Below are 19,176 nucleotides of genomic sequence, written 5' to 3' on the forward strand. Positions count from 1 at the left end.
AAAGAGGTCAGAGTGCTGAAGTGTCTGGGAGAGAGAAAACACTGATGGATTAATGAAAAGGAGTAGGATCCCTGGGAGCCCAAAGCCCTATTTAAATTAACATCAAGCATTTTAGTGAGACCTTCTGTATCTAAATTGTTGGTTCCCTGTCCCTCTAGAAATCTGAAGAATTCCCAGAGGGACGGAAGATAGCAACTCAAGAATACACAAGAAAGAATAGATTCACCTACAAAGCCTTAAATTCAGTTTTCTGATGCAATTTCTAGTGTTGTCTCCACCAAACCAAGTCTCTAGATGTTAATAGAGTCTTATAAATGTTCTTGCCTAAGGTGAATTTATGCAGCAGTTCACAAGCTATAAAATATTATTTAAAATATTTTTGTTTAGAACAATACATAAACCTAGTCCTCACCAAGACCTTAGTCACAAAGTATTCCAAATGCAGGGCTCCCTCTGATGACCACGAACATGAGACTATTACGGAATTACCATTATGAACATTCTGCACTTAACCCCCACCAGAAAAAAATTCCCTTTTGAAAAGCATTTGAGTCCATTATGCTCCTTTCAGGCAAGAAGAGTTTGTTTCTTTTAAGATGTCAAATAGAACTATAATATAAAGAGATCAAATATTTATTACAAAAACTATGGCATCATACCACCCCTTTCCTGGTACTATCCTCACCCATCCAAAGAAACTCATGTTACTAAATTGAAAGAGCTCTGTGGTCAATATTCTTAGAGTTGACTCGCTTAAGCTATTTAGAAACCACTAGGGAAAAAAGCTATTAAAGTGATAGAGAAGACTCAGAAAGGTATCATCAACCTACTCAAGGCAAAGGGAAGAAAAACAAAGGGGACAAGAGAGAGGTAAGCGGGAAACAAAAACAAGGACCTAAATAAGAAAAAGCAAGAGCGCGCAAAAATGGTTCAGAAAAATTCATAGAGACAACATTATATATATTGTTTTAGACAGAGACATTGCCCTCCTTAATATAATACATACGCTTAAAGATCTACAAATGGGCTTTCTATTCTTGTCTTATATCATATTCTACGATATACTAAGTCTTTGATATACAGACAGAAGATGGATGATAGATGATAGATAGATAGATAGATAGATAGATAGATAGATAGATAGATAGATAGGAGCAGGCAACTAACACCATCTTCAAACCCACATGCTCAACAATCTACTTCTTTTTGGCCTCTTTGCTTATGTTTAAATCAAAACTGCTGTTATGGTCCTAGTATCACCAGCCATAGCAATTTAAAGCTTTGATACTTGAAAGTTCTTTTAAGACAGTGACTCATCTTCTTAGTGAGCTATTTACTAGCCAGGTAGTCATTTGTCTTCTATTACTCATGCCCACTCACAGTACGTTAGATGTGATATAGACAGCAAAATCTCACTAGAAATTCCAAAGCTAGTGTAACTAGTGAAAATTCTGGCAGGAATCTGATACAGTTCTTTCTAACATTCAGGAGTATTTTTATATAAATATAATTTTTGTGAATGCATTACAAATAGCATTATAACAAAAAATTGTTAAGTAACATATTAAAATACCTTAAATTAAGCCACTTGCCCAAAACCAGCTATTCCAAAAGAAAATTATTACCTAATTATAAATATAGGCCAAGTTACCAAATTACTATGAAAGCAAAAATTAAAATGTGTAATTATGTATTATTAATGTTTTTATGTATGCTTCTGGTGGAAATTGGTTTTACTCTTTTCTATAAAATGAGCCTAAAATACACTAGGCAACAGGCAATTTTTGAAGTAGGTCTCTATTCAAATAAATTCTAAAAATAAGTCTAAAATCATAGCAGTAAAAAAAAGACATACATAAAAAAATGAGGAGTAAATAAAATTTTACTCATTTAAAAGAAAATACATATATTAATGCATTAATATATATGTCTTAATATATATACTTAGAGCTAGCCATGAACTAGTTTTATGTGTATAAATATATGTGAAAATTTTTCTGAAATGAGGCTCACTAAATTTTAGTAATGTTTTTAAATAATTTGAGGTTTTTGGATTAGTTTCACTTTAATTCCTTAATATTTATATTTCATATCATGAATAAGTTATCATTAAACAAGCATAATAAATTTCTGCAATGTAACTCTTACCAGTAGCATTAAATATGTGATATATTGAACTAATCTTTTCTTTTTAAAGGTTTTATTTATTTATTTTTAGAGAAAGAGAGGAAGGGAGAGAGAAAGAGAGGGAGAGAAACATCAATGTGTGGTTGCCTCTCATGCGCCTCCTACTGGGGACCTGGCCCTCAACCCAGGCGTGAGCCCTGACTGGGAATCAAACTGGTGATGCTTTGGTTGGCAGGTCTGCCAACCGAAAGGTTGGCAGGTCTGCGCTCAATCCACTGAGCTACACCAGCCAGGGTGAACTAATCTTTATGAACAAAAAAACCCCAAAGAATAAAAATAGAGAATTCAGGAAACAAGTAGTTCAGGCAGGAGGAAACAAGGAAATTGTGATTCAAGAAATTCTGAGCTCATTCTTTTGTTTTTCTCTATCTTTGAAATGACTGGCAAATATAATTATTTTCTTTATTGTCCAATATTTTTGGCATGGATGAAATCCATGTTCAGTTGCCAATGTTACTCTGATATCTTAATCACCAAAATAGAAGTATGTAAAATCCAATAATATGACACCACAATAAAATTAGCCAAGAACAGCCCAGTCCCTGCATCAAAAAATCCCACAATAATAAAGCATCATTTTCTACTGCCCAGTGTATTCACTTTAAATAGCAAATGTTTTATTTTTACATAACATTTACACACTTATTAATAACACTAACATTTTAAAGAGTTTTTTTAAGTGTAGCAGTAGTGACGAGTAATGATGAGTTTCTTTTTCATCCCTGTCTGCTCACTTTTAATTTCTAAATGGTGTTTTCTCTTTAGCAAATGTTTCATTATGCATAGTTAAGGAAAACAATATAAAAAACACTATAGGATAATAATCACAACAGCAGCTATTTAAATTTTTCTAAAGGGATAGGCAAGCTTTTAATGGTTTTTGCATAGTAACAACGTAGGACTCTCAACAACCCTATTAGGTAGCTATGATTATTAGGACCATTTGATGAATGAGGAAACTGAGTCTCAGAGGTAAAGACTTCCTTCCCTATGACACTCTCCTGGGCGCCAACACAGCACCTTTTTTTATATACTGCTTGTATTCCACAAATGTCGTTTTACTACAGCTATTTCTGTGAACTTATTTTCTGCAACTAGAGTCTTTCAAAATCCTCTAGGACTGTAACATAAAGGTTGTTCAATAATATTTGCTTTTATAAATAAATGACAATAAATGTGTTTGTTTTCCTTTACAAAAAAAGAAAACTTTCCTATGGTCCCACAGCTATTTAGTAGCAGGGTCATGATTTAAACAATGGCAACAAAACCTTAGCCCATAATTCTGAACACTAAACTTTCACATAAATGTTTATATTTAAATGTGAATCAAATAAAAAATAAAATATATTTAGTGGTAGAGTCATACATATTAAATTATACTCTATACCCATGGATACTTTTTCAAACCACATGGAAACTATTCTAATCGTGACTGGTAAAAATATTCAGATTACTAGAATGTAGTGAAAAAAATTTTATTCAATGTTAGATATTATTGGGAAAAAACCCTCTAGTATTTAAAAAAAAATCAACCCATGAAGTCCAAATTCTTCTTCAAAAAAATAAAGTCTATAACAAAATATATTAGATGTCCACAAAAATATAATTCTCCCAAACTAGTAGGGCAACATTATAATTTTATAACAAGTAAAGAGGATATGTTTCCATGAAGCTGAAAACCATTAATTTTAAATATTAAATATATATATAAAATGCTTAGGCAGTTATGCATTGTTATTAAAATGTAAAAATCACATCAATTTTTAAAATACAAAAATATTTTACTCTATCAATTTAATGAGCTCTGAGAAAAATAATTTAAATAGCATCCTCACTATAGGGTTACAATGAATAAAATATAAATATACCTGCCATCTTCATTACTTCGATAAAATACAAGAAAAGGATCTGATTTTCCAAAGAAGTCCTTCTTGTCCAATTTGTTAGCACAAAATTGCATCAGAACAGCATCCTGGAAACAAAATTAATAAAATGGCTCAAATAACTAGAAACTGCAGATCACAAGCAAGACTTGACAAGAAAACAAATTTGCCACTTTAATGCAAATGACCAAGTGTGTGAGAATCCCAGGCAACATAAAATTGCTTTTTAAAGGCCTGTGGGGCTGAAAAATTGACATTGTAACTGTTTGATCTAGTTACAAAACTGTAACTTTTTAGAAATCTGTAACATTTTTTTCCTGAAATAAACAGATGACCCACCCTATCACCTCATTAACCCAATTATCAGCATTTTTAGAAAGAATTTTCTTTAATTCGGTGCTATCCACATCACCAGCACCAGAGAGATGCAAGATGTGTTAGATGAGGAACAGGACAAGACCCAGACCTCACAGTCGGCTGTCTAGAGGGCAAACAATGCTCTGCCTTCATTATAGGCAAGCCCTCTACACTGTCTCAGTAGCTACACTGCAAAATAATTTCTATTACATCGCGCTTCAAAAAAAAAAAGCAATGCACCTTCTTTTTCATTTTATTTTAATTTAAAATAAAGATCTGTATGTTAATCACCATGCCAAATCAATCATTTGTTATCAATTTATATATACTCAAGCATCCATAATCTATGTGATTTAGCTTAAACACACTGTAGTGCCATAAATCCAGAATATAAAATATTATTCAATTAGGTAGTATACATTTTTTTTAAAAGGTAGAAAGTATATAGTAATTTTAATGATAACATCATTATTCTGGTTTGTTTGCTTTTTAACTAAAAGTAGATGCTAACAATTTTGGAAAGAGGTGAAGGGTTAGAGTAATTTAGACCAAATCAAAGAGGGCACAGATTTAAATACTATTTAATGAAAATGTTAACAATGACAAAACAGGCATTCTCTTATTCACCACTTCTTTATTTTGCAGAGTCCAGCCATATTTATTAAGCACCCACCTACAATGCTGTTTTTCATTCATTTATTCATATACTTACTTAGCAAACATTTCTCAAGCAATACTTCAGAGAAGTTCATGCTCTAGGTTTCTCATTTTCAAAAGCATTGTTAGAGTGTCAATTTACTTTGTTACTTAGACTACAGATGTGATAACTTCCGCCAGAGGAATACTCATATTAGAGCAAGCATTACATTTCTAAGCAGGCAAGAACAATATAAACATCATTAATAGCTCAAGCTTTTCAACCATGATCACTTTTCAAATCTGAGGTTTAAAGATCAACAATTTATATGGTGTCCATTCAAGAAGCAGTGAGAGAATCACCTGGAGGATTGAACTACAAAATTAATGGCGAAATTAATAAAAAAGGGCTGGATTTTTGTTTTGTTTTATTTGTTTTGAATGACCTTTCATCTTCATATATATTAAATGCCCTTGAGTGAGAGTGGTTTTCTATGACCGTGGGACAAGGACCTTGTTCTTGCGGAAAAAAAGCCCCTTGAAGATATTTTCCCAAAGCACTTCAATCAAAACACAAACTCCCAAAAAACATTTCAAACTGTGAATTAAACTTCAAAGAGATAAAATATTATTAAGAATAATTTTTCATATGATTATTGGTAGATTTAATAACAAGCTGTAATTTTCAAATCATGTTAAGACTTACGAAATGAATAATCAATTAAAAATAAATATTTCTTTCAATGTACCAACTTATAGAAATTTAGGAAAAATATATTTTGCAATTACCCAGGACAATAACACAGCAGGGATTTCATATATAACAAGCATGCAAAAAAAAAAAAGAAATCTAATATCTAAGGGAAAAATCAAGCATTTACTTATTTTCAGAAATATACAGGCATCACTGCAAAGTTTGTTTTTAAATGTCTTATGCTTAATGCTGAGAGAATTTTTTAATGTTTCTCGAATACTCCACACCAATATAACAAACTTCCTATTGAAAAAATCCACTTCAATATTTTAACAGACACTTCTAATAAGTTCAGATCTAACTTGCTTCTCCAACAATTTTTCGAGCTCAGTTAGTGGCTCATCATACACCCAGGTGATCAAGGGGCTGTTCTCAATGTCTTCCTTTTCCTTATCCTCCACGCAACCCTTCACCTTGTTGCACCGTTCCTCAAAATGTCATTTCGGCTACACTGGCACCACTGTAGTCTGAGCCAACCTCCTCCCTCACCTGGACATGTACAGTGGCAGTTATTCCTTTCTCCTTCTTCCACTCTTGCACCTATCCAATCCATTCTCCAATGAGCAGATGCAGTATTATTCTTAAAACATGAAAGAAATAATGCTGTACACGATTTAACTGCCCTTTCTCCTGTGTTTCAGATAAATGGAACTTTTAACGCGAGCTACTAAGCCCAACACCAAATGGGATCTGAGCTGCCTTTCCACCTTCATTTGGCAAAGTTTTACCTCAGTCATCAGTCACTCCTAGGCCCCAGTCATCAAACACCAGACACAATTTTTGACCTTAAACAAGCTGTGCACATTGCTGAAATACTTACTCTTTGCTGGCAAACCATTCCTTAGGGCTTCGCTTAAATGTTACTTTTTTTTAATAACATTTAAGGCCCACATGACATCCTTCCCCATATAAATTACATTGTCCATTGTCTCTCTTATAATACATTTGACCACTTAGTACATATTATGATGTATTTGAAAAAGATCAGGTGTGTTCAGGGCGGCATGGCCATAGACATACCATGACGTATTCACCTGCATAGTCAACTGATAAATGTTTGGTTTTCCACAAACTATGAGGTCATTAAAGACAAGGCCCAAGGTTGTCTGTTGTTTTTTTCCCACCATGGCACTCCAAGCATTCATTTCTGAGACTAGCACGCTTGTACAATATTGTGGAATCAACCCATCAGAATGAAAAATATTCTTATAGATAATTTCAAGCTATTTGTAAGCTACAATTTATGCATCACTCAATGATGCTTTTTTCTTTCTGCAGAGTAACCATCTGGGGGAGGCATTGTCGAGCACTTGCTGTACAACTGAAACAAATACAAACTAATATTGAATGTAAACTACAACTGAAAAAAATGTTTAAATTAAGTTAGAAAAACAGAATATCAGCATTTTACAAATGCAGAAATTAAAGCTCCAAGAATCTAACCTCACTCATCTGAGAAAGAGATAAAACTGAAATTTAGGTGTCCCGACTCCAAAGCTTACCCTCAAGTTAAGATCTCACAATATATTTTAAAAAGGAAAAAAGTCAATTCATACAATGTAAAATATGAAATAAAATTATTTCATTCAAAATTCTAAATATTTTTAAATATCCTAAAATGTAAATTTAAAAGTCATGGTCACTCTTGAAGTAACTAGGAACATTTCTTTTAATACATTTGCTTTTTCTATTATACTAGCATAGCAATGAAATATTTTAATTTTTATACATATTAATAATGATGTTGATTATCAATAAGTCTGTAGTTAAGATTCAAAACATAGAGTATATAAGGTGAAGTTTAAACAATATATTAAAAATATTAGGTCTATAATTTCTAAGCATGAGAAGTATATGTTTACTTATTGAAAGATAATTTCAGATGTGCTTAAAGCTTTAATAATAGAAAATAGTAAAATTGCCTCTAGATCATTAAATAACAGATTCCACTTCATTTACATGGAAGCTTTAGAAAAATTTTCCTGTTTTCCAAGCAAAACAATAGAATTGAAAGTGGAAGACAAATAAGATGCAAACTGGCCATACTCAATATGTGCCTGGGTATCTTGGTTCTCTTTTGAAATACACAAATAAAAATGTGTTCATTGGCTTATTTATAGCAAATGACCTTATTGCCAGATTTTGACGAAGAAGTATGTAATTTTTACTATCTTACCTAACTGAAATTTTCTTTTTCTCCCTCCTCCCTCATAATGTAAAACTGATCACATACATAAACAAATTCAGAGACAAGAAGTGTAATAAATGATTAGATGATACCATTAAAAGAAATAGTTTTACAGTTTAACTAAAAAATAACTGGAAATTTCCAGTTTAACTAAAATTTAGTTTAGTTTAGTTTAACTAAACTAAATTTCCAGTTTAGTTAAACTGGAAATTTTTCCAGTTTAACTAAAAATATTATTTCTGTAATTATAGTATCTTTGTAAGTTATTTTAATATGTATAAAATGCTTTTGTATACATTATATTTTTAGATTTATATAATGTATAAATGTATACACTTATATAATGTATACATTTATAAATGTATAAATGATATGGTAGTCAATTTTCAGAGATGGAAGAAATTTTTAAAATATTCTAGTGACTGGTTCACACATTTGGCTCCCCGGCCTCCGTCCCCTACAAATACTGGAAGGAAAACACAGAGCAACCAAGTGACTTGGTCAGCCAAAGAACAAATTACTTGCAAAACCAAAACTCAACTCAGTCTGTCGGTCTTTAACAGAATTATACTGTAAGTAGTTTCTGGCATTTTATATGTGAGAAAACTAAGACTGGGGTGGCTGTGACCTGCCTAGGGGATAAAGACAACAGGAGCAAGCAAAGGGGCCTCAATTTGAATGCATCTTTAACTGCTTAGAACCTAATATTCCCAAAGACTTTATTACTTATTTTTAAAAAGTGGGAAAGGGAGGGAGAAAAGAAGAAAAACAGTGATGTGTGGTAGAACTATCCATTGATTGCCTCTTGCATGGGCCCCAGCCTAGGACCCTGGCCCACAACCCAGGCATGTGCCCTGACCGGGAATCGAACCAGTTGTCCTTCACTTTTCAGAACAACACTCAACAGGCTGAGTCACACCAGTCAGGGTAAAAAAAAATCTAATATTCTAGTGTAATTATCTCCATCAGCCTCTTATTATACTTTTCATTTGTTATTTCCCTACCCCTACCCCAGAATCCCAAAGGTAGATATTAAATTGGAATACTCAGTTTCCATCACTTGCTGGAAAATACTATCATGTTTTTCTGACTACACAGCTTTTATAAACATACTTATATATATAAAACCACAGTGGTTATCTTAAAAAAAAAGTAACTTCAGATTAAAAATAAAAACTCAGGTAATAAATAACAGTTCCCTGTATGAAAACTATGGTCAATGTCACCGTATTAAGTTCTGGTACTTTTTGTGGAGCTTCTGTTCCTGAAAACATTGTAAATAATAAAGCCCTGAAATATAATTTCTTTTCCCCAGAAATAACAACTCCCAGCAATCCACTGGGCCACACTAAACAGACAGGATTGACTTCAGATTCAGAGAGGCATCATTACTCTCAGTGCAGAGTGGCATAGCCAACAGCTCATCGTGACAACAGTGGAATCCGTGAACATGAGTCAATGGCTGCATCAGCAAATCATAAATAAACTAGCAGTTTTCTAAAAATACTATGTACTTCCCATCATCATGTTCCTAGTTGACTTCCCAAGTTGACAAAAGAGGGAACTATAATGTATATTCTAAATTAATTCAATTAGAAATATGGAAAAACTAGTATGTTATGCAAAAGGGCTAATGTCAAATGACTAGAAATGTTCCTTCAAAGTCACACATATGTCCTCAGAATGTTTGCAAGAACTGAACTGATTGGTACAATTGACAATTCCTTATATTAATGTCCCCCAAATGATAATGACACTAGCTTTTGTTTTGAAATTTTCTATTCCTTAAAGACTGTTAAAATAACTGACTATCCTGTTTGGACAGAATAAGTCCCTCTGGTTCTATTCTATTATGGAGACTACATAATAGAATATAGTCTCTCTGGTTAAAGTACGAAGTATTTAAAGTGATATTTTATAAGTCACAAAATTATTAGGTTTTGTTTATAAGTATATTCTATTGATTTAACACATAGTTTCAGTTATATTTTGTTAAAGTTGTTCAAGAATTAATCATTTAGATAGTGTCAGAAATATCATTTTGAAGAAATGTTGGAAATACTATTTAAACCAAAGAAATATTTACTTACCCTGCAACAGTTTAATTCCTCTGCTGTAAGTATGATAGTGCCACATTTCTTCCCTGGAATTCCTCTAAAATGACAAAAAATATATTTATATGCAGTAATATTTTATATTTATAACATATATTCTATTTTTATGTAACCAAATATAGAGAGTACTACTAACAGGCAGGCTCTTTCTGAACAAAGTATGTTCCCACTTCCAACATTGATGTTTTTAAGGGACCTCCAAAACAAAGAATTATCTTCTAGAGGGTGGGTCCCTTATAGTACAGGTTTCCCCTGCTAGGTGAGTGTTCAAGGAACCCATCTGTATCAATGTATCACTGAACCAGCGTCCCAGGCGGTTTTATTTGTACCAGCACGTATGTAACAAATCCATAACCCCATATTCTCCATGTATAAAGGGATTGGAGTCTTAGTATCTTGACTGAGAACAATTTAGAAGAGTGGAAAGTAAAAATTTTCTGAGTTATTAAAATATCAGTGAAACTACACTCACTGTAAAATCACTCTTATCTTTTCTTTCTTTCCATTCTCAAATTTTTTCTGGAGAGCACCACTTGGTTTTAAGCTAAAAATTCCAGCTTGTGCAAGAAAATTCCTATCACAAAATCTTGTTCCCTCTATCACTTTACTCTCCATCAGGGAAATTGTAAATATCAGGACCTTTCATCTCTCCAGGTTTTTATAACTAAGAGATCATTAATTTATCCTTTTATGTTTTTTACCATATTACATGTATCATGTCTCAGTTTTCTAATTTACCTGTATGTCTGCTTTTCTTCTGTCTATATGTAAATATTTTCAGCATTGTGGAAAACTAAACACCTTAACTGAATTTCTACCTGAAAATACTTTGAAATGCTGAATAAAAATTGGAAAACGTCTTGATAAATGCTCTGATAATCAGGCAAGAAAGTAAGGACCAATCAGAAGTTGAACATGGAAAGCCAGAAAGACAAGCAGAGGTGAACCCTGGAGAGTTTGATCTTGGGCTTGATTTTTATGGCTTCTTACGGCATAAAGATAAAAGGCAAAAAAAAAAGACACAAGGGAGACTCACAAGGTGAGGATTTCAAGGACCAGTCAACTCACAGCATAAAGCTCAGATCACAATGACTGTACTGACTGACTGTAGCATGAATTAGATACAAACCTCTCCTTTGGATGGGCCTACAAAATAAGTCTCTGCTTTAAAGCTGGGTGCTGAATAAAAGAGAAAAATATGCCTCAACCATTCAGAGCTTAACCAAGCTTTCTGCCTCAATTTCTATTTTTCTATTACTTAACCAAAAATTCAGTAAATGCAAGTGATCATAACGGCCTGGTAAATGCAAAACCTCTCTGAAAGAGTTTACCTTCAAACTATTGTACATCTCAAAATACTCTCACATTAAAAGTATATATATCACTGAAGGAAAATGTACCATGTATTAGAGTCTCCAAAAACAACAGACTGCAGAACCAAACACAGACTCAGACTCCTGAACATGTTATGCATAGTATATAAAGGGTAAATATGCATAACGAAAATTTAAAGAGAAAAATGGAAATCTGAGTAACTAGCAAAAACCTACACAATCGTTGAGACTATTTGGAGAAAAAAACAAATAATAGAACTTCTGGAAATAATAGAAATAGACATTGAAACTCAGTGGATAAATTTAACTACAGATCAGACACAACAGAATTAAGTGAAAGGTGACTGTAAAGAAATTATTCATAATGCAGCAAAAGGAGGCAGTCATAAGAACTATTATAAAGAGGATGAGAAACATGGAGGGCAGAGGCAGAAGTTTTAATATACATCTGACTCAGAGGTCTAGGGCAAAAGAAATAATGAATAGAAGAGGTGGTGTATTTGAAGGGAGAATGGCTCAGAATCGATGATAAAATGAATTTCTAGATTCAAAAATCCAATGAATCACAAGCAGAAAACATAAAAATAAATTTATATCTATACACATAATAGGAACATTGTAAAATACCAGAACTAAAGAGCATATCTTCAAAGGAGCCCAGGAAAAAAGACAGACTACAAAGCATAAATATTAAGCTAAGAGCTGAATGTACAGAAGAAAGATTTGAAGCTGAAAGAAAACTGAAAAGATATCATCGATGGTTTGAAAGAAAATAACTGTCACCTGAGGATTGCATACCATACATGTCTTCAAAAAAAATAAAAGCATGAACTACTGGTATTTTCAAACAAGTAAGATTTGAATAAATTTAAAGCTGAAAACCCTTGCTTTAGAAATTGCCAAAGGACAGACTTCAAACTGAAGGAGAATAGTCATAGATGAAATGTTTGAGATAAAAGAAGAAATGACAAATATTAAGTCAATAACAGTACTGTGAAAAACTGAAATAAACACAAGTGGATGATAATAATGATAATCAGGAAGGTGAAAATCTAAATTAAAGTCTTCTGATGGTGTTTTATTATTCAGGGAGAAAGTGAAAGATGTCTTAAAGTAAACAGACAAACTAGTTTACTTGATAAACTAGTAAATATGCTTCAAATCTTCTAGGAAGGTACAATTTTTAATGACTTTATAACCTAGAGGCTAAAAAATGAAAATTGTGTTTTAAAAATACAACGAATTCAAAAGAAACTAAAGAGAAAAAGGGTGGAGCAGATGGGAAGCCTTCTTCTAAGTAGGTGAAGAACATAAATCCAGGAGTGGTTTCAGAAAGTACATGTTAATAAACTAAATGCTCCAGATTAAAAACAAAGATTGCTGCTCTGTATGAAAAAAAATAAAATTCATCCTTAGCTATTTACAATAGACACCAAAATTTAAGGCTTTAGAAAATTTAAAAGAGAAGAACGGATATATTAAGGGGAGAAAATCATCTCAATGAAAATCAGTATACATACATTAATAGCAAACACATAGATTTTAAATTCAAACATTGGTAGAAATGGCTGCTGTGTAATAACAAAAGTTTCAACATTAAGGAGATGTATTAATACATCTATATGCTCTTATATATAATATAATTATAAAAACTGATCATACTTCTACAAAACAACAAATACACCATTATGCAGAGCAATTTTCATCTGGCAAACTAGTCTGGCCAGTGATCAAGATTAACATCACCAGTGATATCATATTTACGTCATGTACCCTGATATGATACAATAAGAAGGCTTCACCATCATGGCCTTCTCCTCCAAACCCATAACTCAAATTTAACCACGAGGACAACATCTGATAATCTTAAACTGAGAGTCATTCTATACATTATCTGATTTGTACTTCTCAAAACTGGCAAGGCCATCCTGAACAAGGAAAGTCTGAGAAACTGTCAGACAACAGAAAATACTAGGAGACAGGATAACTCAATACAATGTGATAGAATATTAGAACAACTATATGCCAACAAACAGGATAACCTAAAAGAAATGAATAAATTCCTAGAAACACACAACCTACCAAAATTGAATCAAGAAGTAAAAAAAAATCTGAATCAACCAATAATGACTAAAGGAGATTAAATCAGTAAGCAAACACCTCTCAGCAAAGAAAAGCCCAGGACCAAATGTTTCTACTGTAAAATTCTCCCAAACATTTACAGAAGAATTAACATCAATTTTCCTAAAATTGATCTAACAATTTGAAGAGGGGGAACATTTCCTAGTGTATTCTATGAAGCTAGCATTACCCTGATACCAAAGCCAGACAAAGTCTCCATGAGAAAAAAAAATTATAGACCAATATCCCTGATGAATATTGATGTAAAAACCCTAAACAAAATGCTAGCAAACTGAAATCAACAACAGATTAAGGATTCTACATTATAACCAAGTTGATTTATTCCTAAAATGCAAGGATGGCTCAACATATTAAAACCAATTTAATATACCATATTAACAGAATGAAAGACAAAAACCATGTAATCAACTCAGTTGGTACAAAAAAAGTTTTTGACAACATTCAACATCCTTTCATGATAAAAACACTCAACGCACTAGGAACAGAATAAAACTACCTCAATATACTAATAGCATATATGAATATCCCACAGCTAACCTCATACTCAATAATGAAAGACTAAAAGCTTTCCATCTAAGGTCATTAGTAAGGCAAAATGCCCACCCTTGCCTTATGTATGAAGTACAAATGACTTCTATTCAACACCATACAAGACGTTTTAGCCACAGTAAGGGGAAAAAAAGGCTTCTAAATTGGAAAGGGAAAAAAAAAGAGAGAAAAAAGTTGGAAAGGAAGATGTAAAATTTTTTGTTTGCATAAAACACAATCTTATATGTAGAAAGCCCCAGAGTTACCACATTAAAAACATGTTAAAACTAGTAAACAAATCCAGCAAATTTGCAGGAAACAAAATGAAAATAATAAAATTAGTTGTATTCCTAATATACTGACAATGAACAATGCAAAAAAAAAAGAAAATAATTCTGTTTACAGTAGCATGAAAATAGTATAATACTTTGGAATAAACCTAACCAAGGAGGTGAAAGACTTTTATACTAAAAGCTATATAGCATTAAAGACACAAATATATGGAAAAATATCCTGTGTTCACAGATTGCAAGACTTTATATTGATAAGATGTCCATATTACCCAAAGCAAACATAGATTCAACATAATTTGTATTAAAATCCCAGTGGCATTTTTTGCAGAAATATTTTTAAACTCATCAAGAAATTGTATGAGATCTCAAGGGACCCTAAATTGACAAAACAATGTTGAATTAAAAAAAAAAGAGGATTGACACTTCCTGATTTCAAAATTAATTACAAAGCAGCTACAGTAATTAAAAGTGTGGTGCTGGCATAATGAAGGACAAATACGTCTGTGAAATAGACTAGAGTACCCAGGAATAAACCCTCAGACGTATGGTCAAACGGTCTTCAACAAGGATTCCAAGACCATTCAATGAGGAAAGTACAATCCCTTCAATAAATGGTCTGAGGAAAGTATTTACCCACATAAAAAGAATGAACTTGGACCTTTATTTTATACCATACATAAAAATCAACTCAAAATGAACTTAAATGTAAGACCTGAAACTATAAAACTTCTAAAAGAAAAATAGCAGGAAGGATTCATGACTAATTTCTTGAATCTGACATCAAATGCACAGAAATAAATTGACAAATCGACTGCAAACCTGAAAACTTTTGTACTCCATAGAAACATAAAGAGAATGGAAATTCATTTTATGAAATAGGAGGATGTATTTGAAAATCATATATTTGATAAAGAGTTAGTAACCAGAATATCTGATATAGGTTAATATACATAAAGAACCCCTTGAACTTTATTGGAAAAAAATACCATATAGCTTGATTAAAAAATGGGCAAAAGACTTGAGTAGACATTTTTCCAAAGGTGATATACAAATGACTGACAAGTATATTAAAAGGCACTCAACATTATTAATCATTAGAAAAAATGCAAATTAAAACCACAATGAGATGTCACCTCAAACCTACTGGGATGGCTACCATCGAAAAAAAACCCCACAGAAAATAACAAGTGTTGATAAATATATGTAGAAAATTGGAACCTTTGCATACTATTGATGGGATTTTAAAATGGTGCAGCCACTATGGAAAACAGTATGGAGGCTCCTCAAAACAGTAAAAGTAGAACTACTATTGATATATGATCCAGCAATCCTACTTATGGCTATATACCCAAAAGAACTGAAAGTAAAGTGTCAAAGAGATATTTGTATACTGGTGCTCACAGTAGCACATTTCTCAAAAAGTAAAGATGTGGAAGCAATCCAAATGTCCATCAATGAATGAATGGACAAACAAGATGTATATATACATGCAATGTAACTATGTTCTTTAAAAGGAAGCAAATCCTGTCATAGGCTACGAATGAATAATCCTTGAGGCCATTTTGCTAAGTGAAATAAGCCAATCACAAAAAAAACGCAACAAATACTATATAATTCCACTTACATGAGTTACTTAAAGTAGCCAAATTCATACAAGTAGAAAGTACAATGGTGGTTACCCTTGGCTAGGGGAGAAGGGAAAATGAAGCTGTTGTTAAAGGGTATGAAGTTTCAGTTTTGCAAGATCAAAATGTTCGGGAGATTGGTTATACAACAATATGCGTGTACTTAATACCAATGCAGAAGATGCTAAATAATAAAAATAAACAATCCAATCTCTCAAACACTTGATAATACTACAATGATGAGTTAAGACTATTCTAAGAATAAAAGATTATATAATGTTTCAAAATCTAGAACTTAAAAGCAGGAAGCAAAAGAAAATGTGACTTCAGAATAATGAATAATTTCTTTGACAAGTGATAAAAAAGTACAAATGAAAAATAAAACAATTTAAAATTTGACATTAAAATTGAGAATTTCTGTTCACCAAAACACACCATAAAGAAAATATCAAGTTGATGGAACTTTTTGTGGTTTTACTGTGGTTTATTCATTTTTTCATTGCTGTGTAGTTCATAAATTCATATAGTTTATGAATCATAGATTCACCTAGTATTAAGTTGCAGAAATTTTATATAGCTTTTAGTTTTTTTCTACATAAGCAATACAACAACAAAAATTATTGTATATTTCCTTACTATATGCCTAGGAATAAATTTCTGGGATCACAGGGGGTTGCAGCACAAAAAGGAAATAGTGAGTTAAGTAACAAACAGCAACTAATATTCTTTCTGTTTCTTTTCTCTGAGAGTGAAAAGGTAAGGCTGTGAAAGACAGGGAGTGAAGACAAGAAAAGACGTGTGAGAGAGCACTTGAGGATTGCAATGGTCACTGCCCTTATCTGTGGTTTTGCTTTCCATGGTTTCAGTTACGTGCAGTCAACCACAGTCCAAAAGTATTAAATGAAGAATTCCAGGAGTAAAGAATTCCAAAGTTTTAAATCCTGTGCCATTTGAACTAATGTGATAAAATCTTGCATGTCCCACTTTGTCCAGCACAGAATGTGAATCATCCCTTTGCCCAGAGTGTCCTCACTGTAAATGCTACCTACCCAATGGTCACTTAGTAGCCATCAGGGTTACCACATAAACAGCCCAATAACTGAACACTCTAACACTAACATTCAAAGGGAAAGAAACTTAAATTTTAGTATATTAGTTTTCTTACAAGATCTAATTTTAGGAGGAAATTATATCATTTCCAAAGGCAAAAATAAAAGACCCACGCAAGCAGTATTTCAAAACTAATTATTCATTCCATTTAAATCTAATGCACTTATGTTTCTATGCAATGTTTTGTGTCTAAAATATTAGCATAGTGTCATTTGTAAGATTTTTACCAAATTGATTATCACAAAAGAAAATACACCATACTCACCGTGAAAATGTCGTATCCCAGAAAACTAATACTTCAACTTTTGTTTAAAATTCATTTGTTATTCAAGAAATTTACTTGTTGCCCTTTAATTTTTAACATTGTAATTAAATTAAATGTGATCCCGTTGTATAGTTAGAATGCTAACTGTTGACATTAAAAGGAAAGCAAGATGGTTATTACCATGGCACAGAAGCATGATGAGGACCATCAATGATTTGATACACCATTTATCAGTTAACAAAAACAAAGTAAATTGCTCGTAATCTCTGAAGACTGAGATTTCCTTTCAAAGTAATTATTGAAAAGAATGGTGTGATTCTAGCTCTGAATTATGGTGATAAATCTATTCAACTACAGAAACAGTTTTCTTATCTAAAAATATACTTTAAATTTTAATGTAGTAAAATGCTTGTGTAGCAATAATACTATAATTTGAAAATTCTGTCCCAAGTATTGGGAAACTGCAATGACAAGTTACAAAGCGCCAATGCTAAAGTGTTTTTAATAAAAAAGAAAAACCATATAAATGTGACTATTATGCTGGAAACTCAGTTGAAACATTATTAAATCCTTACTATTTACAAACCACAATAACGGTTCTGTACAATACAGAGGGAAAATACTTTATTTTTTAAGTCCTTTCACAGTTGTTATAGGAAGAAAGGGTGGGGAACATATTCAGTCTCTTGACTGAATTTTACAAGGTTGTTCAAGTGCTTTGCCTCAGGATACTGTGGAACCCACAGGTGCCATGGTTCACAGAAGAATTAGTAAGAACAAAGCAGGGATATCCACAAGTGCATTTCTTTATTTTTTTTTCCAGTGGACCTGCTTAAGAAAAAATAGACAGTTTAAAATGAACAAAAATAGTATGGGCGGAAGAGGGGAAGAACCTTTGCTATAATGCCAGGAGAAGCTAGCAATTTGGTTAGCTAGAAATGGTATATTTATACATTAAAAAATGAATACATTGACATTAGAATGCCCTTTCTGAACTCTGAAAGGGAAGAAAGCAGTGCTTTCAGAAATGGAGGCAAGTCATCCTGCCTTATCAAATGGAAGGAATGATAAGAACACTGTACAGTTTACTTGTCGGCATACTATGAATTCAGAATAATGATCTTCCAAAAGATCAGGAAAAAAATTGATGTACTTTCTACTTCTTTCCAAAACTAGATATAAATTTCTTTCATTTCCTCCAAGCGTCATTTTATTTAGGCTGTGTTGGCTCTGAGAAAAGAGTACTTTCATCTTGGGTGACCACAGAAAGCGTGATTATAGTCACCCTGCGTTGGACATGGGGAATAGAAGGCCACACTCCCCCTTACCTCAAGGGTTATTGCCTTCTTCTCAGTCAACAAAGAGAAGAGAATCTCAGCACATGTCCTATTTAGGCCTAGAGTAGGTCATAAAGGTTGAGTCTTCATGACCCAAGATAGATGGAAGAAGCAGAAACTTTTGAAGGGATGAGCGCTGTTTACCTCAGGAAACAAGGGGGACATTGGACTATGCTGGCAGAAGACTTGTGTGGGAAGGCAATGAGGAGCCTCATTCCTAAAATGACCTCTCAGAATGGGTGCCCCTTGAAAGCTCTTCTTACCGTCCAGAAATGTTCTCGACTTGTAAGTAAATAGTTTTGTACTATTAAAATGGAATAAAATAAAAAAGATTTAACTTCTCTCAAAGATGTACATATACACATTCATTTGTTGACAGCAATATAGTGCTGTGGTTAGGCATACGGCCTCAGAAGCCAAACG

General features: G+C 32.7%; 1 protein-coding gene across 2 annotated transcripts in view; it reads right to left on the minus strand.

Annotated features, from left to right (window-relative positions):
- Nucleotides 1–19,176, minus strand: part of CPNE8 (copine 8) — a 183,487-nt gene that overhangs the window by 86,492 nt on the left and 77,819 nt on the right. For both annotated transcript variants that reach the window (XM_037139711.2, XM_037139713.2), the window contains exons 7-8: nt 10,096–10,159; nt 4,056–4,159 (exon numbers count right to left, since the gene is read on the minus strand). In XM_037139711.2, coding sequence (XP_036995606.1) covers nt 4,056–4,159; nt 10,096–10,159 — 168 coding nt within the window. The remainder of the gene's footprint in view (nt 1–4,055; nt 4,160–10,095; nt 10,160–19,176) is intronic.

The sequence above is a fragment of the Artibeus jamaicensis genome, unplaced genomic scaffold, assembly GCF_021234435.1.
Source record: "Artibeus jamaicensis isolate MK-2021 breed Jamaican fruit bat unplaced genomic scaffold, CSHL_Jam_final contig_233, whole genome shotgun sequence".
In the NCBI taxonomy this organism is placed as follows: Eukaryota; Metazoa; Chordata; class Mammalia; order Chiroptera; family Phyllostomidae; genus Artibeus; species Artibeus jamaicensis.